The sequence below is a fragment of the Thamnophis elegans genome, chromosome 14, assembly GCF_009769535.1.
Source record: "Thamnophis elegans isolate rThaEle1 chromosome 14, rThaEle1.pri, whole genome shotgun sequence".
Taxonomy (NCBI): Eukaryota; Metazoa; Chordata; class Lepidosauria; order Squamata; family Colubridae; genus Thamnophis; species Thamnophis elegans.
Window position 1 is genome coordinate 29,713,065 of NC_045554.1, and position 27,618 is coordinate 29,740,682.

Genomic DNA, 27,618 nt, shown 5'->3' on the forward strand with positions numbered 1-27,618 from the left:
GGATTCTAAACGATCCTTTAGATGCCATCCAGGATCTTTTAATTTGATTTATTTTTTTACGATCCTATAATCCCTTAATTTGGGATAGACTGGATGGTGCTGAGCGTTTACTGGCCGGATGCCTTTACTTACGCCTATGCCAAGTTCACAGATTTTTTTTTAACGCCCTAGGAGAGAAATATCTGGCAGTAGGATTGAACACTCAACCTTCTGAACAGGTGGTGAGTGTCTTCTCCTCTTAGCCACCAGGCTGCTCTCAAAATCACTCGAGCAAAAGCCTGAGCCAGATCCTCAAGATCGCCACTGCGGAATTAGCTCCTGCTCCAATCAGATCAGAAAAGCAATGTTTCCTTGTAAGAAACAGGGAGTGTTTATTCGGTTGGAAAACAAAATAGCAAGGGGAATTATCCCATCTGGTGCTTCCATAAAGTACATCCATCCATGCCAGCAGGTTTTCAGCACAGAACGTGTCTAACTACCATCTGCCTGAGTCTCAGATGCTTTCTCAGTTCACTGCCTGCTTGAGGAGTGCCTCCCTCTTTCCATCCCAGTCCTGCCTTTCATTTCTCATTAAAGGAACATCTGTAAGAATGAAAAGTTCTATGTTCATTGGAATACACCAGATTTGGGCCATTCGTTTCATTTACTTTACCTTAGTTCAGATTTACATCGAAACAGGAAGGGCTTGAACCAGAGCTTAGGATGGGAAATGCCCTTTTATATTGTGACTTAGATGGGTGGGATTCAGCCAGTTGGGGCAAACCTGATGTTAATTTTGCATCTGGTTCGCCGAACCGGTAGTTGCAAGGACTGGCTGGCCCCGCCCTCCCTGCCCCTCTCCTCCCAGAAGTCTCCATGCGGCCTGTTCATCATGCCAGGTAAGTGCAGGGCCAGCGCTGAGGCACTGGGAGGGCGAAAAATGGGCCTCCCAGAAGTTCTTCAGAAATGGGCCTGTTTCTGGCCTTTGGAGGGCCTCCGGAGCCCAGGGGAGGCCGTTTTCGCCCTCCCGGAGGCTCAAAGAAAACTTCTGGAGCAGTGATGAAATTCAATTTTTTTTACTACAGGTTGTGTGGGAGTGGCTTAGTGGGCGTGGCGTGGCAGGTGTTGCAGGGCAAGGATACTGCAAAATCTCCATTCCCACCCCACTCTGGGGCCAGCCAGAGGTGGCATTTGCCAATTCTCCAAACTACTCAAAATTTCTGCTACCGGTTCTCCGGAACCTGTCAGAACCTGCTGGATTTCACCCCTGCTCCAGAGCCTGGGGAAGGGCAAAAATGCCCCCCACCCCTGGGTTGGTGCAGGAGGCTGAGTAAGCCATGCCCACCCAGCAATTGGGCAGAAAACCGGTTGCTAACATTTTTCAATCCCACCCCTGAAGGAGCCCTATTTGTAAGGCAGATTCCAAGAGTCTCTCTTCCATGTTATTTAAAATCACGCTATGCCAAGAGGAAGGAGCAATGAATGGCGCAAGGTTTCTAAATCCAGTCTGGTCAGCCGTCCTCTCCTTAAGATAAAATTAGCACTTTAAGCTAATTTTAGATATATTTCTCAGCATTCAACCAGGATGGGCTGTATGTTAATGACATAGCTGCCGTCTGTTACTTTTTGTACGTGCATTTTTATTGCTGTTATTTCATTGCTCTGTTTGTAAGTGGATGTTTGCTTTTCCATCCCCACTATTTTGTAATTTAACTTTGGAGACAAAAATGTATTGTAATATTATTATTATTTTTGAATTAGGGGAATTGACATTAAACCAGCTGCACGTTTTATTTGCTGTTCTTCCCCTAGAAAAGAATGAGCTGCAAATGAAGTATTAAATTCTGAGATAAGTTCCAATCCGAACGGTTCAGAATTCCATCTTCCATTCTCGATTTTCAACTCTCAGAGTTCCCCAGTCAGCCAGAAGTCCCCAAGTCTCAAAGTTGCCAAGATTGCACACACCCTGGCCAGTGGTGGGATTCAAATTTTTTTACTATCTATTCTGTGGGCGTGGCTTAGTGGGTGTGGCATGGCTTGGTGGGCATGGCAGGGGAAGGATATTGTAAAATCCCCATTCCCTCCCGATCAGCTGGGACTCGGGAGGCAGAGAATAGATGGGGGCGGGGCCAGCCAGAGGTAGTATTTACCAGTTCTCCGAACTATTCAAAATTTCCGCTACCGTTTCTCCAGAACTGGTCAGAACCTGCTGAATACCACCTCTGCCCCTTGCTCGAGACAAAGTCAGCAGTGTGGCATTTGCAGGCACCGTGATGGTGACTCACACTCACACACACACACCACTACCCAGTCCTGCAGTGTGTGAAAGCAGCCACAATTAAATTTTAAACGATCTTGAAGCATCATGTAGGTTGTGAGATTTTGGCAGAAGGACACTAGAGGCTTGAGTGAAGAGAGCCGATATCTTGCAAGGTTTAATGATCTGTCGAGAGGGCGACAACTGAAATAATGAATTTGAGGAATGCCTGCTCTGTGACTCCTGGAGATGGAAAAGGGTGGGGCCCCTGGCGCAAGAGGATTAATTGCCCCAATTAAAAGTGCAAAAAAAACAAAAAACGGTATGAGATTCCCTGCCTATCTCAAGGTATATGGATCAAAATTCAAATTTAGCTGTTCCATCTGATGGCCTCCAAGAAAAATAAAGGGCAGAGAATTTGGACCAAACCGGAGAGCTGCATAGTTGTAAAATGCCAGGGAGGGTAGTGGGGTGATTAGGAACTGTGGCAAAGGGATTCTTTGGGAAGAAAATGAGTTTTTTTGCAAACGGCGTCAACCACAAAGCTTTCTCTGTCTTCATTACAGTCCGAAAGTTTCCGGTCTTGCCTCTTGCGCTTGTTAAGCAAGGCGTGATTGGCGTTCTCGTGGTGTTTGCCTTCGGGGAGGCCCAGAGTTCTTAAACAGGCGATAGCTGCCGCTTGCTCTGCTAGTTTCTTGGATTTTTCCCTGGAAAAAGAAGAAGATGGGAATATGGTTGCTTAGGAGTCTGAATTTTGATCTTGTAACCAAGGGAACGCTGCAAGAGTTGTAAATGTGAGGACTGAATGGACGTCACTTCCTTCAGTGCTGTTGCACCTTCAAACGGTCGCTAAATGAACAGTTGTAAGTCAAGGACTACCTGTATACATAATGTTCTGACCGAGCCTTCACAAAATCACGAAGCCGACTCCTTGTCCCGACAAAATCCCTTTCTATTAAGCTAACGTGAATTCCTCTCATTCACATCCAGCAAAGTTCCGGCAAACAGTCTTTCAAGGGTGAATTTACAACCACAGACCTTATCAGGCTTGGAGAGCTGCCAGACTGATATCTTCCAAACGTTGTCAAGGAGTCTCTAAGAGTCACGAACAAACCTTCACACTAATTAAGCGAACGAATTGTCTCCTGCAAACTCCACTCCCCTTTCACTCTTCTTTATTCCCTCTGGAAAGGGCCGTCCACCTGTGCCTTTGCTCCCGAGTCGGCCCTTGTTCCTGAACTGTTCATTTCTCCTGGCAGCTTTGCGCATGCACACATCGGAAACAGGCTCCAGCTGTTCTTCTGCCCCACTGATGTCCGACTCCGAAGGCAGCTGATAACTGTTGGGACAGCCCTGGCCCCATCTCTGCCTCCGACGCAGAGCCCTCATCAGAGCCTTCCCCAGACTCCAGGACTGGCCCACGTTCCACTCCAACCTCCCCATTGTCTTGAGTCGGGCCACAACACATAAAGCTCAAACTCTATATTAGGCAGAGTATCTCCTGCATATGGGTAGTCCCCGACTTACAACCACAATGGAGCCCAAAATCTATGTTAAGGGAGACATTTAAGTGAGTTTTGCTCCCATTTTATGACCTGCTGCGGTGGCGCAGTGGTTAGAGTGCAGTACTACAGTCTACTTTTGCTGACTGCCTGCAATTTGGCAGTTCAAATCTCACCAGACTCAAGGTTGACTCAGCCTTCCATCCTTCCGAGGTGGGTAAAACGAGGACGCAGATTGTTGGGGGCAAGAGGCTGACTCCGTAAACCGCTTAGAGAGGGCTGTAAAAGCACTGTGAAGCGGTATATAAGTCTAAGGGCTATTGCTATTCTGTAGCATTATCATTACTCTCTTCCGCGTTGTCATGAACAACTTCACTCTCTCTAGCAAATCATCTCCTTGTAAAAAACAACAACAACAACACTACTTCCCCAAAGGCTGCTTACCATAATGTTGAGCTGTATTTTTGCCCAGCAACTGTCACAACGGAACAGAACAGTCGATCCTGCGGTCTTTCGATCTAAAGCAAGGTGAGAAACGAAAGGCGTGTTGGATTTGAAGTCAACGCAAGCGATCCACCATTCAATGGGCCTTGGAATGAAAAGTTGGCGAAGCTATCAAATCCCCAACAGCTGCGGCATTTCCGTTCGAGGCCGGGAGCAACCAGCCGCCGTTAAAAGCTAGGATCCGGAAGCTTAAGGCAGCTGACCCACCGCATTCAAAAGGGGCTTTGGGTTCTTTGGTTTTCCTGAACAGCTGCTCCTCCAGCGGACAGAGCTAAGGGCTGGTTGAAAAGCTGGAGAATTTCGAAGGACAGTTTGTGGTTCAAGACGCTTGGGCCTAGTGTGCAAGCAGACCGGGTCAACCCCCCCCCCGACACATAAAGAATAGATCTTGTAGAAAGTATAATTTGCACACAGCAGTGATAACACTAAAGTTGATTTTTATGCAGGTCATTAAAGTTTGCAAAGTGAGTTTTAATTTTTGTATTCCTTTAATCTTTACTTAAAAGATGAATGTGCATTCCTCTGGGACGAATTGCAAGAAAAAAGGAATGTTAATAAATGTTTAAAAATAAAACACATACCGTATTTTTTTGGAGTATAAGACGCACACACCCCCAAAAAAGAGCATGGAAATGTTGGTGCATCTTATATACCGAAAGAGCCATTTTTGGCCTCCTGAAGCCCTGCCCCCGCATCCCATTTTGGTGAAAAAGGGGCTGTTTTTTGCAGAAATCAAGGCGTTTTTGCCTTCCCCCCGTCCCCAGAAGCACTCTGCAGGCTTCAGCAGGGCTGGGGGAAGGTAAAATTGCCTCTGATTTTGTGAAAAATGGCCCATTTTCTGCCTGTTTTTCGCAAAAACGAGAGTGTTTTTGCCTTTCCCCAGCCCTGCTGAAGCCTACAGAGTGCTCCTAGGGCCAGGGAGGAAAAAACTTTTTTTTTTCTTATTATCTTTTTGAAATCTTGGTGCATATTATACACAGGTGCTTCCTATAGTCCTAAAAATATGTTAATCAATATTTGCACAGACCTCCAACTTGTTATGTGAGCTAAAGTTTTAAGAGGACAAGGTCCCCTATTCCAATCTAATTTTTATTGTGCTCATAGACCAGCATAAGGAGATTCCCTTTGAATGATGGGGGGACTGTGGATGGGGGCTCTACAGATTCAACAGGAAGAGATAGATGCTGTGGCAGAGGAAATATTTAGATGAAATAAACAGGATAAAAGGAGTTACAAGATGCCAGAGGAAGCATGAAAGATTCACCAAAAAGTTAATAAGAGTTGAAATTCTAAAAAGGGCGAGAGAGGATGGATAGATATAGAATATTTTTTTTAACATGGTGGTTATTTTATTAAGTGTTACCAAAAAGAAGCAGAAAGTAGAAATTAGGAAGAGTATTATATATACTGAAATATAATAGAACATATAATTACTATGTAGACACAAATGTTAGGTGCAAAATTATGATTATGCATATTTAAATGGTAATGTCTTTATTAGAATTGTATGTAAAGTATATCGATTGTTCATGAAGCACTTATGGATGTTAAAGAAAAAATCATAAATAAAATTATATATACTGTATAAAAAAAGATGATTCCCTTTGGGGAGGTATGGTTTAAAACAAACAAATTTCGTCCTATGGTATCTTACTGTTTCATAAGCAGGTTGAGGCAGCTTCTCTTTCCGGCACCATTCCAGAAGGTACATTTTGGGGGTAATTTGTGGGGGATACTCTCGTCTGAAGAGGAAAAAGAAAAGAAAAGGAAACACATTGTACGCCAGGGGCTGCAATCATCTTTAACAGCCCAATCTGTTACACCAAATTTGTTTTTCAAATTTGGCCATCTTAAGAGAACTCCCAGCATTCTCAAGACAGCACGCTGGCCGGGGAACTCTGGGAGTTGAAGTCCACACATTTTGAAAGTTGCCAAGTTCAGAAAACATTGTACTAGTGGATAGGAAAAGAAGTTGCTGCTAGTCCTGCTCTTTTGAGAGGTGAAGAGAGTTGAAGCGAGGAGATGCGGATTTTCAGGAACAAGGTGGTGCAGTGGTTAAATGCAGCACTGCAAGCTACTTCAGCTGACTGCAGTTCTGCAGTTCGGCTGTTCAAATCTCACCGGCTCAAGGTTGACTCAGCCTTCCATCCTTCCGAGGTGGGTAAAATGAGGACCCAGATTGTTGTTGGGGGCGATATGCTGACTCTGTAAACCGCTTAGAGAGGGCTGAAAGCCCTATGAAGCGGTATATAAGTCTAACTGCTATTGCTATTACTGCTATTGCTTTAGAATATGGTAGTCCTCGATGGGTTCCGGATGCCATCGCAACCGGTACGCTGCAATGGGGTCGGGTGTCCAACATGGGCACACCCGCTGCCTGCAAAGCTCCAGCTGCTCGGTGGAGTGTTGCGCAGGCACCGTATGCTGCGCCTGCATGTGCAAATGGCCCGTTTCCTTCAAATACAGGTAAGGAACGAGGGTGGGTGGGCAGGCCCTCCAAAGCACCATTCTGGTACAGTGGCTGCTGCTTTCGACAGGCACCGGTACCAGGGCGTACCGTCTGGAACCACCACCGTCCTCGACTTACAACTCTCTGTTTAGGGACTCTTCAAAGTTAGAACAGCACCAGAATATAAACATGAGAAAGACAAAGTAAACAGCCAAGGAACATGTGTGAACCAGTTTAATGAGTTCTTGAAAAACTGTAGAAAATCAATTTAATTGCAAAGTGCAATTAAAATTGTGGCTTAATGTAATGCTTGAACACAGGCAACTGTGCCTTATCAAACCAATATTAAATAGCCTCTGGCTTAGCGTAACCCAGAAGCTATCTCAATGTTTAGTCTTTCAAAGAAACAGAGGATGCTAATTATTTCACTTACTTATCAAACTTAACTGCCATTTTGATGACACCTGTGTCTTCATTGTGATCATCATTATTATTTGGGCTCTTGACTTGTAGCAAAACTTTTTTCTTCTCTAGCAAATCAGATGCTTCTTGGAAGAAACTACTCATCTCGAAAACTTCACTGGTTAAAAAAAAATCAAATTAATTCTAGAAAATGTTCTCAGATTTTGAAAATGAAAATATATTTATATGTGCGCTTATCAACAAACATATACTTACACATTCACAAACATACAGGTAGTCCTTGACTAACAAACAGTTCATTCAGTGACCGTTTAAAGTTACACACTGAAACATGTGACTTATGCTCATTTTTTCACACTTATGACTATTGCAGCATCCCCATGGTCACATGTGCAAAATTCAGATGCTTTTAGGATGGTTGCAGTGTCCCAGAGTCACGTGATATGTTTTGCGATCTTCTGACTAGCAGTCAATGGGGAAGCCAGATTAACAACTGGGTTACTAATTTAGTAAGAGCCGAGGTGGTACAGTGATTGGAATTCAATACTGCAGGCTACTTCTGCTGCCTCCTGGCTGTCTGCAATTTGGCAGTTCGAATCTCACCAGGCCAAAGGTTGACTCAGCCTTCCACCCTTCCGAGGTGGGTCAACTGAGGACCCAGATTGTTGGGGGCAAATAGTCTGGCTCTGTAAACCGCTTAGAGAGGGTTGTACAGCACTGTGAAGTGGTATGTAAGTCTAAGTGCTGTTGCTAGTGCTATTATCGTCTTAAAGGATTCACTTAACAACTGTGGCATGAAGTGATATGAAGACTAGAATTACTTTAATAGAACAATAGAAGATTTTCTTCCAGCAATGGCAGTTAGCATGCTTTAAAATAAGATGCAAACCAAAGTGCCAGTTTTTTGTATTAAAAACTTTTAACGAATATTTTAACACATTTGCATGCTTGTATTTTACCCTGTTGGCTTCATCTAGGGACACTTTAATTAAAATAAAAAACATGAAAAGGCCCTTACCAGATTTCCTGTAAAGACTGTGCAGCGTGCAACTTCTTTCCTTGTGCATTTTCTAATTGCTCCCTTAACATCTGGCACAAGCAATACTTAGTATTGGTATAATGATTATCGTATCTCACTGCCTAAAGAAAACAAGATGAGTAACAACCCTTTAACAAAGGAGAAAGACAAGTTTTAGAATAAGAAAGTTCAAATACCATATTTTTCAGAATATAGGATGCACCGGTGTATAAGACGCACCAAGATTTCGAAGAGGTAAGTAAGAAAAAAAAGTTTTTGTCCTCCCAGCCCCCAGCAGCACTCGGCAGGCTTCAGCAGGGCTGGGGGGAAGGCAAAAACGCTCCCGTTTTTTTGAAACATAGGCAGAAAATGGGCCTTTTTTTGCAAAAACAGAGGCATTTTTGCCTTCCCTTCCCCCAGCCCTGCTGAAGCCGGCAGAGTGCTGCTGGAGGCTGGGGGAAAGCAAAAGCACCTCCGTTTTTGCAAAAAAAAGGCCTGTTTTTCACCAAAATGGGATGCCGGCGCAGGGCTTTGGGAGGCCAAAAATGGCTCTTTTTGGTGTATAAGATGCACCAACATTTTCATGCTTTTGGGGGGGGGGAGTTGCATCTTGTACTCTGAAAAATATGGTAGTTCAAATTTGGTCTCTGATTTTTTATAAACAATACCCAGGTACCACTGTTCACATGTGGATTTGGTACATTTGTAAAAAAAATTAAAAAAACTTAAAAAAAATAAGAATGCATACGTATTTGATATATTCCTGCATGACATCCTTCAGGGGCAAAGGTCCTTCCTTCCTGAAGATCGAGGGGTTCCACATGGCGGCCCGGGCCACCATCACGGAAGATGCCGCGGTTGCCTCCCGGAAGATCTGAAGGTCAGAATATGCTTTGACGAAATCATGAGATCCTCCGCTGAAATCAGACAATGACGATTAGCGTTAGCAGCAAGCGGCGCACGAACAGGATGCAAAGGGCAGGTTGGATGCTGTGTCTATGAAGAGTCTCCATTATCCACATTGGGGGTCACCAACCTTTCGGACCTCTAAATTCAAAATTTTCAATCCCGCGGACCACTAATATGATCTGCCTAATGACTGGCTGGGTGGGTGTGGCTAGGCAGTCATGCGACTACTTGTCCCTCCCCTCCCAGCCACTGCTCGCCTCCCCGTCCGGGCTCCTTAGGGCCCCAACAGGAAGCAGTTGCTAAGCAGCCACCATAAGAAAGAACTGGCAAAACAGCTCAGTTCAAATTGGATCTGACCAAGAAGGAGCTCAGCAGAAGCACCACACTGAGGACTATGAGCATAGGCTTTCCAATTTCTCACTTAGCAACATAAGTGAGCAATGGTTGCAGGAACTGGGTATGTCTAGTTTAATGAAAAGAAGGACTAGGGGAGACATGATAGCAGTGTTCCAATATCTCAGGGGCTGCCTCAAAGAAGAGGGAGTCAAACTATTCTCCAAGGCACCTGAGGGCAGAACAAGAAGCAATGGGTGGAAAGTAATCAAGGAGAGAAGCAACTTAGAACTGAGGAGAAATTTCCTGACAGTTAGAACAATGAATCAGTGGAACAGCTTGCCTCCAGAAGTTGTGAATGCCCCAAGACTGGAAGTCTTTAAGAAGATGTTGGATAGCCATTTGTCTGAAATGGCATAGGGTTTCCTGCCTGGGCAGGGGGTTGGACTAGAAGACCTCCAAGGTCCCTTCCAACTCTGCTATTGTATTGTATTGTATTTGGGGCTCCATTGTGGTCATAAGTTGAGGACTACCCCTACATGCAGTAGATACTCTGTCGAATGCAGTTTGAACTTTAAGGACAGGTAGTCCTTGACTTACAAATGTTCATTTAGTGACCATTTGAAAGTACAGCAGTATTTTCACTGCAGCGATTCACTTAATGACTGTGGCAAGAAAGCTCATAAAATGGGGCAAAACTCTTGTAACCAATGTCTCACTTAACAATGGAAAAACTGGGAGTCCGTTGTGGTCCTCCTTCAAGGACTACCCAAGGATGCCTGAAGCTCTGCTTAACTGCAGAGGAAGCAACATTCATGTTCACAGTGCACTTTGTCAATCTATGCAGCTTGCTTGCACCAAGATGGAACCCTCCTGCCTCAGAGCGAATTCGTTCCACTTACTTGGCTATGACTGGGATAGAAACTGCCTTGGAGATGGCTTGGATGACCTCGCAGTGGACAGGGTGCTGAGGCCTCTCTTCTTTCTTCCTTCAAAAAGGAAAAGATCCAGGGATTAGCAAGAAGGCTGAGTCAACCTGGAGCTGCTAGAGAATTGAACTCCTGGCAGTGGGCAGAGTTAGCCTGCAATACTGCATTTTAACCACTGCGCCACCGGGTTTTTTTGTTTTTTTGCAGTAGAGCCTGTTCTACCAATTGCAGTTCAAAGAGTTTTATGGTGTAGGACTCATGAGAATTTTTTTTTCCTTTTCAGATAGAGAATTACTTTACCTTCCATGAACGGCAATTGCAGTAACTCCAGCCTGCTCTATCCTCTTCACCAACCTTAGTGTTTCTTCTTCCTGAAAATGGTGCGAGGCAGTAGTGAAATTCAAATTTTTTTACTACCAGTTCTGTGGGCGTGGCTTGGTGGGCACGGCAGGAGGAGGATACTGCAAAATCGCAATTCCCTCCCCACTCCAGGGGAAGGATACTGTAAAATCCCCATTCCCACCCCACTCTGCGGCCAGCTAGAGGTGGTATTTGCCGGTTCTCTGAACTACTCAAAATTTCCGCTACCGTTTCTCCAGAACCTGTCAGAACCTGCTGAATTTCACGTCTGGGGTGTGTGTGGGGGGCAGCCAACATTCACCCAAGGTTTGCTACTTAACTTTTCTGAAGCTAAATGCGGATGAGGTTCCACATAATAAGTACTGTATTTTTGGGAGTATAAGACACACCTTTTTCCCTCAAAAAAGAGGGTGAAAATCTGGGTGCGTCATATACACTGAATACAGCATTTTTGGCCTCCTGAAACCCCGCCCCCTTTTGCAAAAATGGCCATGCATAGCCTTTAGGAGGCTTCCAGAGGGCTCCTGGAGACAGGGGAGGACAAAAATGAGCGAAAAATGGCCCCCGAGGAGTACTCTATAAGCCTCCTAAAGGCTATGCATGCCCTTTTTTGACAAAAACGGGGCATTTTTTGCTCATTTTTGAGGGCCTCACTCCCCCAGGAGCACTCTACAAGCCTCCTAAAGGCTATGCATGCCCTTTTGTTGGACAAAAAATGGACTGTTTTGGGGAGGTCTGCAGAGCACAAAACTTTTTAAAAAATATTTGCGTCTTGCTGTGTCTTATACGCCAAAAAATACGACATGCACCTTTGGAGGGGCGGGTGGGGGGAGCAAAAAGCTGCGTTGGATTTGGGATAGTGGCGCATGTTGTAATGAGTTGGACTTGCCCAACTCATTACAACATGCGCCAGGTTCTTTGCAGGCACTTTGCAGCCGCATTAAGCCCCAAATGATTTCCAAGTACAAGTCCTTAGTGAGATTTATTGGGATGGGATTACAAGAATTACAGCAAACCAATTTCTAGTTTTGAAATCGTATGTCCCTGTGTGTTATGAAGAAAATCAGAAAGCCCTAACCATCCTATTCTGACCTGGTGAGGAAGCAGGTAACAGCATCTAGCTGCTGTTTATTTGATAGCTGTCACGGTGTAAGCAATTGGAACAATCAAGTAGTAATTTTATTATTTGTTACCTATCTCACAAGAATCTCATCAGATTGTTTCCCCTTTCCTGGAAAAGGCTCAACAAGGCTTCATATATTTGGGGGGCAGCCATGGTTATGAGGTTTACGGCTGTGCAACCATTCCAAGATAGGTCCTTGCTTGACTCCTCCCTCCAGCCTAAGTGTCAAATTTCCCAACATCAGCTTCCTGAATCTTTATCAGGGTGGAAACCCACCCACCCAAATGTGGGTGGTGAGTTTGAATCCAGTGTGCCTTTGGAACCTGTGCCTTTCCCCCAGCAAATTGGGTTGAACAAATTGTGTTGGTACAGAATGATGTCTTTGCTCTTCTAAAGCATGCAATTCAATGCACAGAGTTCACAAAGGCTAATCCCAGTATCTCCTGAACTCCGATAAAGGATCCTGCACCAGTTGGGGCCACATCTGATCTGGGCTCTTATCCGAGTTTTAAAAGAGCCATCCTAGACATGTCTGCTCAGAAATATTAGGTCAATTCTCAATGGAATGGGTCTTATTCGCAGCTTAGGCAATATAAGCAGCAGCGAATATTGTTTTTGGTGTCTCAAAGGCTACGTCGTCTACATGTTGGGGCTATTTCTCACGCCAATAGTTGAAAGATCCAGAGTCAAAATTAGGTGTGGTTACTGTTATTTCCCTTATTGGTTCACATTTTCACTCAATGCAATTGTTGCTAACAAACAAAGCAAAAACTGTATTTTTGCATCAAAACACTGGATCAGGTTTTTTTTTCTTAGACATGCTATATCTGAAATATCGTAATATATTCTTACCGATGACAAAATTCGGATTTTGCAAGTGACTGGCTTAGAAACTCCATTGACGAGCGTAGTCAGAATCTAAAGAACAGGAAATAAGAGGAGTCTTTTAAGAACCAGAGATGCAGAATGACTGCTTGGAAAACTTAGGTGAATCCTGCAAAATATTATTTCCTCGTTAGGAAATGTCATCCTCTCCACACGTTCTCAACCAAATACCATATTCTTCGGACTATAAGATGCACCGGAGTATAAGACGCACCAAGATTTTGAAGAGGTAAATTTTTTTAAAAAGTTTTTGCACTCTGAAGACCTCCCAAACCCTCTGCATGCCTCATTTTTTGTGATACACTGAATACAGTGCCTCCTGAAACCCTGTCCCCTTCATAAAAATGGACACACAGAGGGTTTGGAAGGCCTGCAAAGTGCTCCTGGGGGCTGGGGGGGGCGGGAACGAGCAAAAATGGAATATGGAGGCTACAATCTTCAACCATGAGAGCCAAGGACACTTCTGTAGGTGTCTGCCAAGATGTGGACTGTTATCAAAACAAAAGGCTGATTCCCAATTGGGCCATGGATGGGAGGAGGGGATGAAACTCATCTTTAACTATGCAAGGCTGCACGAGAAAATTTAGATTTGGTTTTGCTTTCTTCAAGTGCCAAAGGGATGGACTCAATAAAGTTTTGCTTTTAAAGTTCCTGAGTATGCCTGCTTTTATTGGGTCCATTAGTTGGAGGTTGACAGTGGTGAATTGGCCATGGCGAGTTGTCCTGGGTCGTGTTGGGCACAGCAAGTTGGCTGTAGCAAGTTGGCTGTGGTGAATTGTTCTAGACTGAGTTGTCATAAACCCAGGGGGAAGGTAGGAGAGAGAAGGGAAATGAAGAAAGGAGAAAAAAAAGAGACAGGGCTCTCAGCTAGAGAAAAAAAGTTAGTTGTGACACCTGTACACTTTTGACATGACTCCAGTCAACATTCTCATGCTCTGCTACCTTTTGCAGCCCCCTTCAGTCCCCCCAACCTCCGCCTGCTTTTATTTTTATAAACAACCACAGCAAACGATAAAACGTGGCACTCTGCATACTCACCGATTCTATTCTGTCCGGATCAGACAAGAGTGCTGCTCCCATTCCTCCCTGGGGAAAACATACACACACAAAAAGACCTTTGTTTGTCATCTCATCAGCCCAAATTATCTCAAGGGGGTTCTACGGGTAGTCCTCGACTTACAACTATTTGTTAGGATTCAGTACAAAGTGTGAACTGCTTCTTCACAGGAGTAAAATACAAACCACCCGAAGTTGTGCTGCTTTAAAAAAATTATTGATACATTTTACATTAGTCTATTAACTTTATTTTCTTTGTCTGGTGGAAAGTTTAGAATCACACAGGAAGCCCTCCCACTGCTTTCCTACACCGATCAGGCTACCAGATCATGCATTAATTTGAAAATACAAGGAAATGAATGGGAAGTAGTACTAGAGAGAGTCTGTAGAGATTCTCAGTCATCCAGGTTGTCCCAAAGGTGCTTTTTTCAGGAGGCAACTAAACTTTGTTTTTTCCCCCCCTTTTGAAGACATTTAGCTTCTCACCCAAGAAGCTTCTTCAGCTCTGACAGGATAAAGGGAAATCGAAGGATATATACTCCTTTCAGACAGCTGGTCATTTGCATCCTTTTAGAGGGTCATTGAAGCCACTTGGAGATTTTCCGCTGTCTTCAGGGTCACCTGAGTGGTGCAAATGGTTCCTGTAGTCTGCAATTTTTTTCCCTCTTGAAATCCATTCCTACTCCCACACCATTCAAAGGGTGTTCATCCCAAAATTGTATAGCTAAAAGTCTATGGAGATTCTCGGTCATCCAGGACATGGTTGTCCCAAAGGTGCTTTTTTCAGGAGGCAACTGGACTTCCTTGTTTTTTCTTTTGAAGACGTTTCGCTTCTCATCCAAGAAGGTTCTTGGATGAGAAGCAAAAGGTCTTCAAGGAAAAACCATATAGTTTAAGAGATGGTTCGTAACTTCTCAATAACTCTGAAGTGAATCAGGAAATCAACAGAACAGCAGACACATTTTTTCTGGAGTAAGCTAGAAATTCACATCTTTAGTAAGCAAAAAGGGAAGCTTGATTTGAATGCAACTGGCCAAAACAAGGAAGTGGCCTGCACTGTTAAATCAGCCAAATATAACAGGATGGCTTCACCCAATCTTGGTCTAATGTTAGGTTCAATCAAGAAATACTGACGTCACTTCCTTAATATGACACAATTGAAACACAAAAAACTCTGATTGGGATTCTGATTTCCTGAGAGAAAAACCAGCAAGCAAACTTATTCATAGGTCATTCTTAGAACAACTAGACATAAGGACAGTTTTTCCCCGAATGCCATCACTCTGCTTAACAACTACCGTATTTTCACCCATATAACCCGCGGGTTATATGCGGTTTTTACATGCACAGCGCCCCCTGCGGGTTATATGCGTGGGCGGGGTATACGGAAGATATTTTACACGATCGGAGGCTTGCACAGGCTTGTTTCTCCATTTCTTCCCCCACCCCGATCTCAGCTGTTTCCTTCTCCTCCGTTCCTTTCCTCTTCCCCAGCTTGCGCAGGCTTGTTTCTCCGTTTCTTCCCCCACCCCGATCTCAGCTGTTTCCTTCTCCTCCGTTCCTTTCCTCTTCCCCAGCTTGCGCAGGCTTGTTTCTCCGTTTCTTCCCCCACCCCGATCTCAGCTGTTTCCTTCTCCTCCGTTCCTTTCCTCTTCCCCAGCTTGCGCAGGCTTGTTTCTCCGTTTCTTCCCCCACCCCGATCTCAGCTGTTTCCTTCTCCTCCGTTCCTTTCCTCTTCCCCAGCTTGCGCAGGCTTGTTTCTCCGTTTCTTCCCCCACCCCGATCTCAGCTGTTTCCTTCTCCTCCGTTCCTTTCCTCTTCCCCAGCTTGCGCAGGCTTGTTTTCTCCGTTTCTTCCCCCACCCCGATCTCAGCTGTTTCCTTCTCCTCCGTTCCTTTCCTCTTCCCCAGCTTGCGCAGGCTTGTTTCTCCGTTTCTTCCCCCACCCCGATCTCAGCTGTTTCCTTCTCCTCCGTTCCTTTCCTCTTCCCCAGCTTGCGCAGGCTTGTTTCTCCGTTTCTTCCCCCACCCCGATCTCAGCTGTTTCCTTCTCCTCCGTTCCTTTCCTCTTCCCCAGCTTGCGCAGGCTTGTTTCTCCGTTTCTTCCCCCCCCCCCATCTCAGCTGTTTCCCTTCTCTCTTACTCGTCGCGGGTTATATGCGTGGGCGGGTTATATGCGTGGGCGGGGTATACGGAAGATATTTTACACGATCCGGAAAACCCGCGGGTTATATGCGTGGGCGGGTTATTTGCGTGGGCGGGTTATATGGGTGAAAATACGGTAATTCCCACAACATTGTCAAATAATTTACTAAGACTGTATTGCTATCATTCTTTGCTTCCTCACTAGTATCTAACTCTTCCACCTTATTACTATAACCATGTTGCTTGTATCTTTCAATTATATTGTTTTTATTGTTTCCTAATAGGATTTGATAGCTTATTAATAACCTATGAGTATCATTAAGTGTTGTATCTTTTTATTCTTGATGAATGTATTTTATTCTCCTTGTGTACACTGAGAGCTTAAGCACCAAAGACAAATTCCTTGTGTGTCCAATCACACTTGGCCAATAAAGAATTCTATTCTATTCTATTCTATTCTATTATTTCATTCAATAGTAGTAACTGTGAGAGGGATCTTGGAGTCCTAGTGGACAACCATTTAAATAGGAGCCAGCCGTGTGCAGCAGCTGCCAAAAAAAACCAACACAGTTCTAGGCTACATAAACAGAGGGATAGAATCAAGATCACATGAAGTGTCGATACCACTTTATAATGCCTTGGTAAAGCCACACTTGGAATACTGCATTCAGTTTTGGTCGCCACGATGTAGAAAAATGTGGAGACTCAAGAAAGAGTGCAGAGAAGAGCAACAAAGATGATTAGGAGACTAGAGACTAAAACATATGAAGAACGGTTGCAGGAACTGGGTATGTCTAGTTTAATGAAAAGAAGGACTAGGGGAGACATGATAGCAGTCTTCCAATATCTCAGGGGCTGCCTCAAAGAAGAGGGAGTCAAACTATTCTCCAAGGCACCTGAGGGCAGAACAAGAAGCAATGGGTGGAAACTAATCAAGGAGAGAAGCAACTTAGAACTGAGGAGAAATTTCCTGACAGTTACAACAATTAATCAGTGGAACAATAGCAGTAGACTTAGCAATAGCAGTAGACTTATATACCGCTTCATAGGGCTTTCAGCCCTCTCTAAGCGGTTTACAGAGAGTCAGCATATTGCCCCCAACAATCTGGGTCCTCATTTTACCCACCTCGGAAGGATGGAAGGCTGAGTCAACCCTGAGCCGGTGAGATTTGAACCGCTGAACTGCTGATCTAGCAGTAGCCTGCAGTGCTGCATTTAACCACTGCGCCACCTTGGCTCTTTTCTGGAACAGCTTGCCTCCAGAAGTTGTAAATGCCCCAACACTGAAATCTTTAAGATGATGTTGGATAGCCATTTGTCTGGAACGGTATAGGGTTTCCTGCCTAGGAAGGGGGTTGGACTAGAAGACCTCCCAACTTTGCTATTGTATTGTATTATTCCATTCCATTTCATTCCACTCTCCATTCTATTGTGACCTCAAGACTGGACTATTGTAACGCGCTCTACATGGGGCTGCCCTTGAAGAGTATTCGGAGACTTCAGCTTGTCCAGAATGCAGCCGCGCGAGTGATAGTGGGTGCACCTATCCTCCGCAAGCTGCACTGGCTGCCTATTGGGCTCCGGACACGCTTCAAGGTGCTAGTCGTTACTTTTAAAGCCCTACATGGTATCGGACCTGGGTACTTGAGAGACCGCCTCCTGCCAATTACCTCCCTACGACCGATTAGATCCCACAGATTAGGCCTCCTCCGAATTCCATCCGCCAGCCTGTGCCGACTGGCAAATCCCCGGAGGAGGGCCTTCGCTGTGGCTGCTCCAGCCCTCTGGAACGATCTCCCCGTGGAGATCCGGACCCTCACCACCCTCCAGGCTTTCCGCAAAGCCATGAAGACTTGGTTGTTCCGGCAGGCCTGGGGCTGATGAATTTCCAGCCCCATTTGAAATGTTGTGATTGCTATTGTTTTTACTCTGTCTGTCTTTGTCCTATTTGTATCCCCTTCCCCCCTTTGGTTGTTAGCCGCCCAGAGTCCCTCGGGAGTAGGGCGGCATACAAATTAAATAAACATTCCAAACATATTCTTTTTTTAAAAAAAAAACCAAATTGTTTTCCTGTTCTTGGACACAAAGTTTCTGTTAATATACTTAGCTACTATGTCACAACACGCAATTCTTTCAGTTAAGCACAAATGTATTCAGTTAAGCACAAATGTATTTGTTTGTTTGTGTGTGTCTTTGTGTCCTTTCAAAGGCTTGAAAGAAAAAAGTATTTCATACTTTTAGAGTCTTCGATTAAATGAATAAGAAAATTGACGTAATTCAAATGATGATCCAAGTTATGCAGACATTCATAAAATTGGAGGCAACTATAAATATGATTCAAAAAGAAAAAAAAACCATACCTTTGTGGAATACTCTTTGGGGCATCCCATGTTGACATCGATGCCAGCAACATCATCCTCTCTGAAACGACAAGGGCAAAAAGACAGTCACAAACACATAAGGAGATTCTAACATTTAGAAACAAACGCTATTAAGCAATTCATTTTCAGAGCGACTTATAAGTGGCCGAAACAATGAGATGAAAAGCAATTGTTTATTCTATCATCATTTATTCTTGAACATTTGCTGTTTTTTTTTATTTTGCATTGTCTTAATTTTACATGGTTGCTTATCTCAAGTTCATTGCCAGAAGGATCAAAATTTCTCTTTCTCCAAACCAGATACGGCTCATGTAGTAATAGCAATTTCCGAATCAGTTTCCAAATACTGATTTTTATAAGAATAATAACAAGTCATACATAAATTGCACCTTCACCATAGAGAATGCAACTCCATTTTAAATTACCGTTAGTTATCTCTTACTGTGTTTTACTGAAGAAAGAGCGACAAGCATTTTCTAAACTGTTCTGCTCCCTAATTAATTTAATAAAGTAATACAAGAAAGTAATACTTTGCATAAGTAAATAACAGCTTTAAGCTATCACCAGTCCTAATGGTAAAGGTTCCCCTCGCACATATGTGCTAGTTGTTCCCGACTCTAGAGGGCGGTGCCCATCTCTGTTTCAAAACCAAAGAGCCAGCGCTGTCCGAAGAAGTCTCTGTGGTCATGTGGTCAGCATGACTAAACACCAAAGGCACACGGAATGCTGTTACCTTCCCACCAAAGACGGTCCCTATTTTTCTACTTGCATTTTTACATGCTTTCGAACTGCTACGTTGGCAGAAGCTGGGACAAGTAACGGCAGCTCACTCCGTTATGTGACGCTAGGGATTCGAACCGCCAAACTGCTGACCTTTCTGATCGACAAGCTCAGCGTCTCAGCCACCGCATCCCTACATCATCAATTCTAGTCACCCATAATTTCCTTAGTGAAAGAATACATTTGCGGGTGTTATTAGTTAGATCAATGCTATCTTTTTATCCAACAGGAACTCAAGGCCGACAATGTAAGTGTTTTCCCTTCTCACTTTAGCCACCCAACAATTTTGTGAGGTTTGTTACGTTAAACAGCATAATGGACCCAAATACACCCCATGGCTGAGGGGAATTCTCTAGCTCTAATCCAATCGTCTACACCAGGATTGTCTAATCTTGGCAACTTTAAGACTTGGGTCTGGCTGAGGAATTATGGGAGTTGAAGTCCACAAGTCTTAAATTCGCCAGGGCTGGAGATCCCTGCTCTAAACATTATGCCAAACTAAAACTGTCAAGTTTTACTCCTGAGATATGCAAAATGTAAAAGAAATAAAACATTCTACAAATGGAAATGTGGAGTGAATTGGCAACCCAGGCAGTCTTAACTGGTAAAGCTAAATGCCAAGTAAAATTAAGTCTATACTAGATCCCACTTTAACTTTCTTTTCATCTTTGTTATCATTTTTGTGGTTTTAGAGCAGGGGTGCCAAACTCAATTTCGTTGAGGGCTGCATCAGGGTTGTGTTTGACCTTGGGGGGGCAGGCTGGGCATGGCCAGCTTGACATCTCTCATGCCAGAGGCGCCTGTTGTGGCCCGAGTGCTTTGTGAGCAAAAGTGGGCTCAGAGCTCCATCTTCGGCTGTGACAGCCTCCTGCAGCCCTCTCACGCAGATCCATTTTCATTGGCAAAGGGCTGCAGGAGGCTGTTGTGGCTGAAAACGCTGTCTGGGAGGGCTGCGCATGGACCTCCCAAGCTCCAGTTTCTCTGGCAGAGGCACCGCGGGCCGGTCCTTCACTGTTTGCAGGGCAGCCCCACGGGCCAGATGTAAGCATCCCACAGGCTGGATCTGGGTCCCGCTAGCCTTGAGTTTGACACCCCTGTTTTAGAGGGAGGAAGGAGCTGATGTCATTTTGTTAGCATTGTTATAATTGGTTTAACCCCCCTGGGGATGTTTTCACTTTTGCTTATACAGCAGAGAAGCTGATGAGAAATGTTTGAACATAACATCAAAGAAGTACAATACATAAGTAGCATGCATGTAAATATATTCTGACAAGATACATACACAAGTTTGGCTACCGCCAAGGCTCTCTCAGCATCAGCTGTGCCCTGAACAACAGCAAGGGGGGAAAAATATACAGGATTACTTTTCTAGAAAGATTATTCTAGCTCATTCTTCAGTTCAAGAGCTCCCCAAAGTAATCACATATACATTAAAAAAATAGGTAGTCCTCATTTAAAAACCCTAAATAGGGACCGACAGCTCTGTTGTTAAGCAAAGCAGTCGTTAAATGGGAAATCACATGACCTCAACTGCACTTTATGGCTGGAAAGTGACAAGACTGCTGTCAGGCACAAAGATTCAGGACCATATGCGAAGTGGCAGTAAAGAAGATTTATTGTTAAAGGTTAAAGCATTTTGGATAAAAATATGGTGGATTATGCAAAATGTTCTTTAAAAAAGGATAAAGTTTACCCCTCAGTTATTCCTGTTAGGTATAACTACTGATTGTACTGTTATAGAGACTAACTTGATTTTGTATTTAATAACAGCAGCAAGACTGTCGGTGGCGCAATACTGGAAGAAGAAAGATTTGCCTACTATTCAAGAATGGACATTAAAAGTTACAAACGTAGCAGAGATGGCTAAAATATCAGCATATCTCAAGGACCACTCAAATGATATAAACTGGACTGGAGAAGATGGATTGACTATATTCAAAATAAATACGAGACTAAGAAATTCCAGATAGTTTATGACTAAAGAAGCAAGGAATGATATAATCTGTTTAGAGTTAGCGTAACAAAAGAGGAGTTAAAGCTCAAATGAAAGATGATACTAACTTTTTTTAAAGTTTATTTTAGAACATCTTTGTTAAAGATTTATACCCTGTATTTGTTCTGGGAAGTCGGGGGGGGGGAGGTTGGGGGGGGGAGGTTGGGGGGGGGAGGTTGGGGGAGTCCGGGGGGGGGAAGGTAGGGGAGGGGAGGTAAATATTTGTAAAAGCCTTTTTCCCCAAATAATTTTCAATAAAAAAAGATTTATTGTTCAAGGTCATGCATAAGCATTTCAGTCAAATAAAATTCAATACTACACCAGGTAAGGAAGGATTAACGGAATTCAGGAGGGGTTGGACTTAAGACCATTTGTGGGAACATGATGATTCTAGATTGATGACACACTTCACTCCACTCTCCAGCTCTGCCTGCTCTTTTCAAACCACTACTTAAGTACACACCTTCAGCTTTTGTTTACCAACTTCGCTGCTCCTTGAAAGGCTCAAATGCCTGCTTCCTGTCTTGTATACATAGAAAGCAATGCAATTATGCCACAGCGTAACATGCCTGTGGCTTGGAGCCACAGGCATGTTACACAGATAGCTTACTCTCTTGAAAACTCTTTCTCTCACTCTCTCTACTCTGTGAGAGGTGGGGAAAGATCATGGAAACAAGATATTACCTACAGAAATAGCTTTCTTGCTTTCTTTCTTCCTCTCTCTCTCTCTCTCTTTCTTGGAAAACTGTGCAAATTATTTGATTAGATAGGATTCACTTTTTCCAAATGAAAGAGCCTAAACAAACTTTTGAAACAAATCAGCAAGCTTCCTTCTCTCGCAATGTCTCATCTTTTTCTTCTTTCTTTCTTTCCTTCCTTCCTTCCTTCCTTCCTTCCTTCCTTCCTTCCTTCCTTCCTTCCTTCCTTTCCCCACATGATCAACTCGATTTTACGACACTTTTATAGCGGTTGTTTTACTTTACCAATTTATTTTGCTTTTGTAAATCAATCAGATTCATACCATTTGAAAGACAACATGGTCTTTTTCTCTTTCACATGTCCTGAATACCACTCTCTCATTGGGGGCAACAAAGTCCACAGTGCCAAGGATTTCTATGAGACACAGAAGAGAAAAAAAAAACTGCATTAAGGACTTAATTAATAGATTGTTAAATAATTATTAACACACCCATATTGCCATTCGAGATTTCACTTCTTGGATCATCACTACTGATTACAGGCAGACATTAAAACATGATATCCATGCTGAAAGTTCAGTTTGCAATTTTATTGAATTTGCTGGATAGGGCACTTTTACAGAAACTCTGAATACTTCCAAAGCAAGGATCCTTTACATATGTGTCAAAAAAAAATACATATAATAACCTATAAATAAAGTTAAACATGCCAGCAATTTATAAGATGAGCCATAGGGAAAAACAATAGGTCAGTATTATGTAAATGTTTAGCTTCGTTTACAGCTGGGATTATTAATTATCAATACCATCATTTGATGAAAGGTTTATGGGCTACATATGCAAATATGCACCAACCAATTATTATCATTTCAGTTCCACCAAAGCTACTTTAATTTCTTTAACAAGCACTTTATCTAAAGAAAAGAAACAACATTAATCACTGTCTTGAACTACCAGTCAGGAAAAACAGAAGTTTTTTTTTATTTTTCACTCAAATATCAAATCAATACTTGCCATTTACAACTCTTTTGCACTGAAGCATCTTTATGTCAATCAGCTCCTTAAAGAACAAGGCAAAGGTTACCAAAGAATTTGACCTCAACAGAAAACAAACAAACATATATTCAATTTACTCTTATAATTTCTTCCTTTTAAACATGTATTCTAAAGATTAAATTCATATATATATATATACATGCTAACTATCTGTTACATCATTGTAAATCTATTCAATAGTAACATATCTTTATGGTATCATCTATCTTATTTTAAAGAGTAAATTGAATCTATGATTTACAATGATAATCAATGTACTAACGTATATTGGGCTGATAACTACTAATTCTATATGCAATTGAAAGCAGTGATGCACAAATGTTTGTGACCAAACGACATGCTTAATAGATATGTAACCGATGATATTTTTTAATGTATGTTTTTGTTTGTTTTAAAATTAAAAAAAAACTTTTTTTTAAAAAAAGAAAACAAACGAACAAAAACAATTTTAAAAAAGCAACCCCCTTTTTCCTTTAGTATAGAGAAAAGGGAGAAAGGCAGCTGTTTTCTTAAGAACAATGTGGCTTGTCACTTCTGAGGTATTTCAAGACTAGTTTTCAGCTCCCTAGTGGGTTCTCTTCCCAGTTATTAATTGCTCAATTTGCTGAGACAGAATTAATTATATAAATACTGAAGAGACTTTTACAATCAGAGTCCCAAACACTTCAAATATGGTGTCTAGCAATCTACTTGTGAACTCAGTTCAGGGTATTTCCCTCTATGAATTGCTACATAATGATTAGTATACATCAGTGATGGGGAAGCTTTTCGGCACTGAAAAGTGGTGAAAAGAGAGCGTGCACTTCATGTGCTCGTTGGGGCCGCAACCCAGAAGAGGAGCAGCCCAGGGGGCATGCACACCCTGGAAAATGAACTTCGGGTTTCCAGCGTGCGCATGTGCGCCAACCAACTCTTCCAGTTATTGTCGTGCATGTGCGCACGATCAGCTGGCCAGCACGCATGCTCACACCGGAAAACAGAAGGCCAGGTCTTCCAGTTTCCGGCACTGCTGCACACATGAAGGACATCTGGTTGTTGCGTCCACATGCGTGCCAGAAACCCAGAAGAGGAACGGGCAACGGCGCGCGGCCCAGGTGACATGGCTCTGCATGCCACTTCGGGGACGTGTGCCATAGTCACCATCACGGGTATACATTATGTGTACTGCACAGGTCAGAAAGAGGGCTGGGAAACTATAAACAGACCCCTCACATCCTGGTTATAAACTGTCAAAACAAGTAGACACAACTACAGGTTTTGCCCCTCTGCTAAACACCCATTTATCAGAGTAGTGTCTTATATCTAAGTATATATGTACACATGTAGTATGGGTGTATTACTCTTATCCTTCTCATCTTTTCTACTACTTTCCTCTATTGATATTCTATGATTATATTATTTTATTGTTTGAATGTACACTGAAAACTTATACATCAGAGACAATTTCCTTTTTTGTCCAATCACACTTGGCCAATCAAGCCGTCTGTTCTATTCCAATTCTATTCTCTCCTGAGAATAATCTCAAAGAGATGAAGACAGCCATGTCCCTACCTCACAATATACAATGTCAGCACCATAATCCAAAGCCAGGAGTCTCATCGGCAGGGTCCCAACCCTCACCATTGGAGCCAGTATTGTTTTATTCGCGAAACTGAGGGCTCTGCGGTTCATTGGCATGATGTCTTTGGAATCAGCTGAAAAAAAGGAAACTGGGGGGGAGGGGAAGAGAAACAGGTTCAAAAATTAAAGAGTCCCACTGAATTGAAGTAGCATTAAAACTTTCCAATTAAATTAGCCTTTGCATAAATAAAGATAACCATCTATTGCACTTATAACAATCATCACAGACACAGCACCCAACCCTAGCTTAATTCATTTGTTGCTTTATAGCAGTGATGGTTAACCTTTTTGGGGCCGAGTGCCCAAAGTGCACATGTGCGCAACCCCAAAATGCAATGCGAATGTCCCCTAGTGCATGTGCCTCTCCCCCCATGCATACATTTGCACATCCAGGGAGGCCAGCTGGCTGGGCGGGGGGCACACATGCATGCACAGTGGAGCTGGACTGGGGCGATTGCTGGCATGCCCAGAGAGGGCTCTGCTTGCCACCTGTGGCACGCATCACAGCTACTGTATTTTTCGGCGTATAAGACACACCTTCTCCCCCCCAAAAGAGGGTGAAAATTTGGGTGATTCTTATACACTGAATGTAGCCCTACCCACCCACCGTTCCCACCCTTTGGCCTCTGCCTCCCAGCAATTTACCTCCTTGCAGCAAACGGGAAAATGGGGCTTGCAGAGGCTGCAATAGGCTATAGCAATCCATACAGCCTGAAACAGCTGATGATCGGGAGGCCCATGCTGAAACTGAAAGTGAAACAGGCTGTTTGATGCATGGAGGCGAATTGCTGGGAGGCAGAGGCAGATTTTTTTTCCTTGGGCTAATCAGACTGTTTGCTGCAAGGAGGTAAGTCAATAACTATAAATGCCTATAGAATGTTCAAATTATTAGATTTGTTTTTTAAAGGCTGCTTTATTATTGTTCTAGACAGCCTAAGAAAATGAAGAAGCTTTTTAAAATAAATGCTTGATCTGAAGAGGCCCAATGCTATTTTATTTTCTTTTAAATAGCAGAGAATAACTATACTTCCAGAAAGCACATCAATTTTAACAGCATCTGTACAAGTATAGTCTGAAATGTAACACCACAAACAGTGTATATTGTCTGTGGTGTTTGTTGCTAGGAGGCAAATTGCTGGGAGGCCGAAGCAGATTCCCCCCCCCCCCTATTTTTTCCCTCTCCAAAAGCTAGGGGCCTCTTATACTTCGGAGCGTTTTATACTCTGAAAAATACAGTATATAGAAAAGAATGTACTCTAACCAAGTTAAGATTTGATTCTGATAAAATAGCTGAATTCATACAAGTAGTTGATTTACAACCATTCGTTTAACGACTGTTCAAACTTACAATGACACTGAAAAAAGTCACTTATAACAGCTTTTCACACAACTGCGCAGCATCCCCATGGTCATGTCATCAAAACACAGACACTTGGCAAATAGTGTATCTTTATGACAGTCGGAGGGTCATGTGATTCCCTTTTGCAACAAGTCAACTGTGTTACTGACGACTGCAGTGATTCACTTAACAACTATGGCAAGAAAGGTCGTAAAGTGGGGCAAAGCTCAACTGTCTTGTTTAGCAACAGAAATTTAGGGTTCAATTGCAGTCATAAATTGAGGATTACCCCCATGTAGATACCGAGTTGCAAATTTCAATCTGATTCATGGTTGATGTTACAAACAAATCCACTATCCTAGATAGTACTGCCAGGTCAATCCGGGCACGGAGATATAAGACAACCATTGTTGTTGTTCTTTTTAAAAGACCTCCCAATGAAACTGCAATGAAATTTATAAAACGTGTTTCAAATTTTTTTATTGCCTAGATCGCTTCATCTGTCTTGATCACGTACCTTATTTTCTGATAGATGAAGGGGGGCATCATATCCCCCTTTTCTCAATATCCAAACTCATTTAAGAATAAGAGAATAAGAGAACTGGAAGGGGCCTTGGAGGTCTTCTAATCTAACCCCCTGCTCAGACCCTATGCTATTCACTGAATATGTATGTGTTTGTGTGTGTGTATGTGTGTTACAGCATAACTCTGGAATGCCTTGAGCAATTTGAACCAAGTACTCTCTGGAAAAAAATATTGTGGGGGTAAGACACCCCTAACACCCCTTGGTGTGTGTGTTTTGTTAAGATACAGCCTGTTGTGCCTTAAAACGGCTTCTACCGTACAGCCTTAAAATGGCTTCTACTGTACAGCGAAGTGGAGTTATGATGGTAACGGCATCACAGTACTCCACAAGGGGGCTCCCTCTGATAAAGGGAAAAAATCCAACATTAGAAATTGCAGTGACATTCATGGAAAGAGGATTGGGATAAATAAATACCACGGGATATCAGCTAGTTTACTATATTTTCATGCCACCTTTTTATATGTAACTCAAAATAACGAGCCTATTATTTAACCCTCCCACTTCTTGTTTTTCCCTACTAGAAATTAGAATAGAATAAAGCTGGAAGGGACCTTGGAGGTCATCTAGCCCAGCCCCTTCCTCAAGCAGGAAAACCTACATACCATCTCAGACAAGTACCCTGGGCCGGAAGCGTTGCAGGGGTTCTACTGGGCTCAGCTGTCCCGGGGGAGCTCGAGCCCTTCCCTCCTGCATGGGACGGGTGGGCCCGGAAGCGGCTCCCACCTCAACTCACCAGAAGCCGGTTCCCATCGCTCGGGCCAGAACTGCCGCTCCCGCACATGCGCCAGGCGACGAAATACGACGTCAGGGCCTTGGGCTCCCCCCCCCGCCAGATTCGAAACAGAGATAGAAAAGTGTAGAGATGCCCACGTGTAAACAAACGCCAAAGTAGGGGGGGGGGTTCCCCCTCGAATTAGCATAGTACACGTATGCTTACCTAAACGTTCAGTGGATCTCATATCAATAAAATCATGCCTCCGGCCTTGGCTCGCTGTTCTAACGGTCATAGGGAATGTCCCATGTTTTAAACATTTCAATTTTTTAGGGTTACCAACCGAATTGATATAATCCGATTGGCTGGAAAAGACTTTTTTTGCTATTCCTCTAAACCAGCAGTTCATATTTGGGTGGGCCATTTCTGACAAACTGCAATTTTATTAAAATAGTACAACCCATGCATGGATTATACCTGTCAGCTGATCTCTATATTTACTCTAAATCTCAAGTCATCCTCTTAAGAAAACCATCATAAAAATTATGAAAAAATCCTAATGCCGCAAATTGAAACATTATA

At 43.2% G+C, this 27,618-nt stretch overlaps 1 protein-coding gene across 2 annotated transcripts; it reads right to left on the reverse strand.

Moving 5' to 3' along the window:
- Nucleotides 1-2,388: 2,388 nt before the first annotated feature.
- DUS2 (dihydrouridine synthase 2) lies at nucleotides 2,389-27,126 on the reverse strand. 2 transcript variants are annotated; one of them, XM_032231312.1, is made up of 16 exons: nucleotides 27,058-27,126; nucleotides 24,331-24,488; nucleotides 22,738-22,783; nucleotides 22,047-22,138; nucleotides 20,315-20,358; nucleotides 18,232-18,292; nucleotides 13,710-13,757; nucleotides 12,639-12,704; nucleotides 10,604-10,674; nucleotides 10,277-10,363; nucleotides 8,881-9,049; nucleotides 8,133-8,254; nucleotides 7,125-7,271; nucleotides 5,897-5,984; nucleotides 4,183-4,256; nucleotides 2,389-2,943 (listed from the first exon to the last, which is right to left on the reverse strand). In XM_032231312.1, exons 2-16 carry the CDS (start codon nucleotides 24,454-24,456, stop codon nucleotides 2,712-2,714), a joined length of 1,473 nt encoding a protein of 490 aa, XP_032087203.1. In that variant the 5' UTR covers nucleotides 24,457-24,488; nucleotides 27,058-27,126; the 3' UTR covers nucleotides 2,389-2,711. The 2 variants fall into 2 exon arrangements, with proteins under 2 accessions (XP_032087203.1, XP_032087202.1); XM_032231311.1 differs by having other exon boundaries at nucleotides 26,927-27,102.
- Between the last annotated feature and the right edge of the window lie 492 nt (nucleotides 27,127-27,618).

Bases quoted from the DNA above. Each gene is read 5' to 3' on its own strand.
- DUS2 (XM_032231312.1), bottom strand. From the start codon at position 24,456: ATGCCAATGAACCGCAGAGCCCTCAGTTTCGCGAATAAAACAATACTG. The intron at 12,705-13,709 runs GTGAGTATGCAG...CCTGTTCTTTAG, and splicing joins ATCCGGACAGAATAGAATCG to ATTCTGACTACGCTCGTCAA. The intron at 7,272-8,132 runs GTAAGGGCCTTT...TTTTTTAACCAG, and splicing joins CAGTCTTTACAGGAAATCTG to TGAAGTTTTCGAGATGAGTA.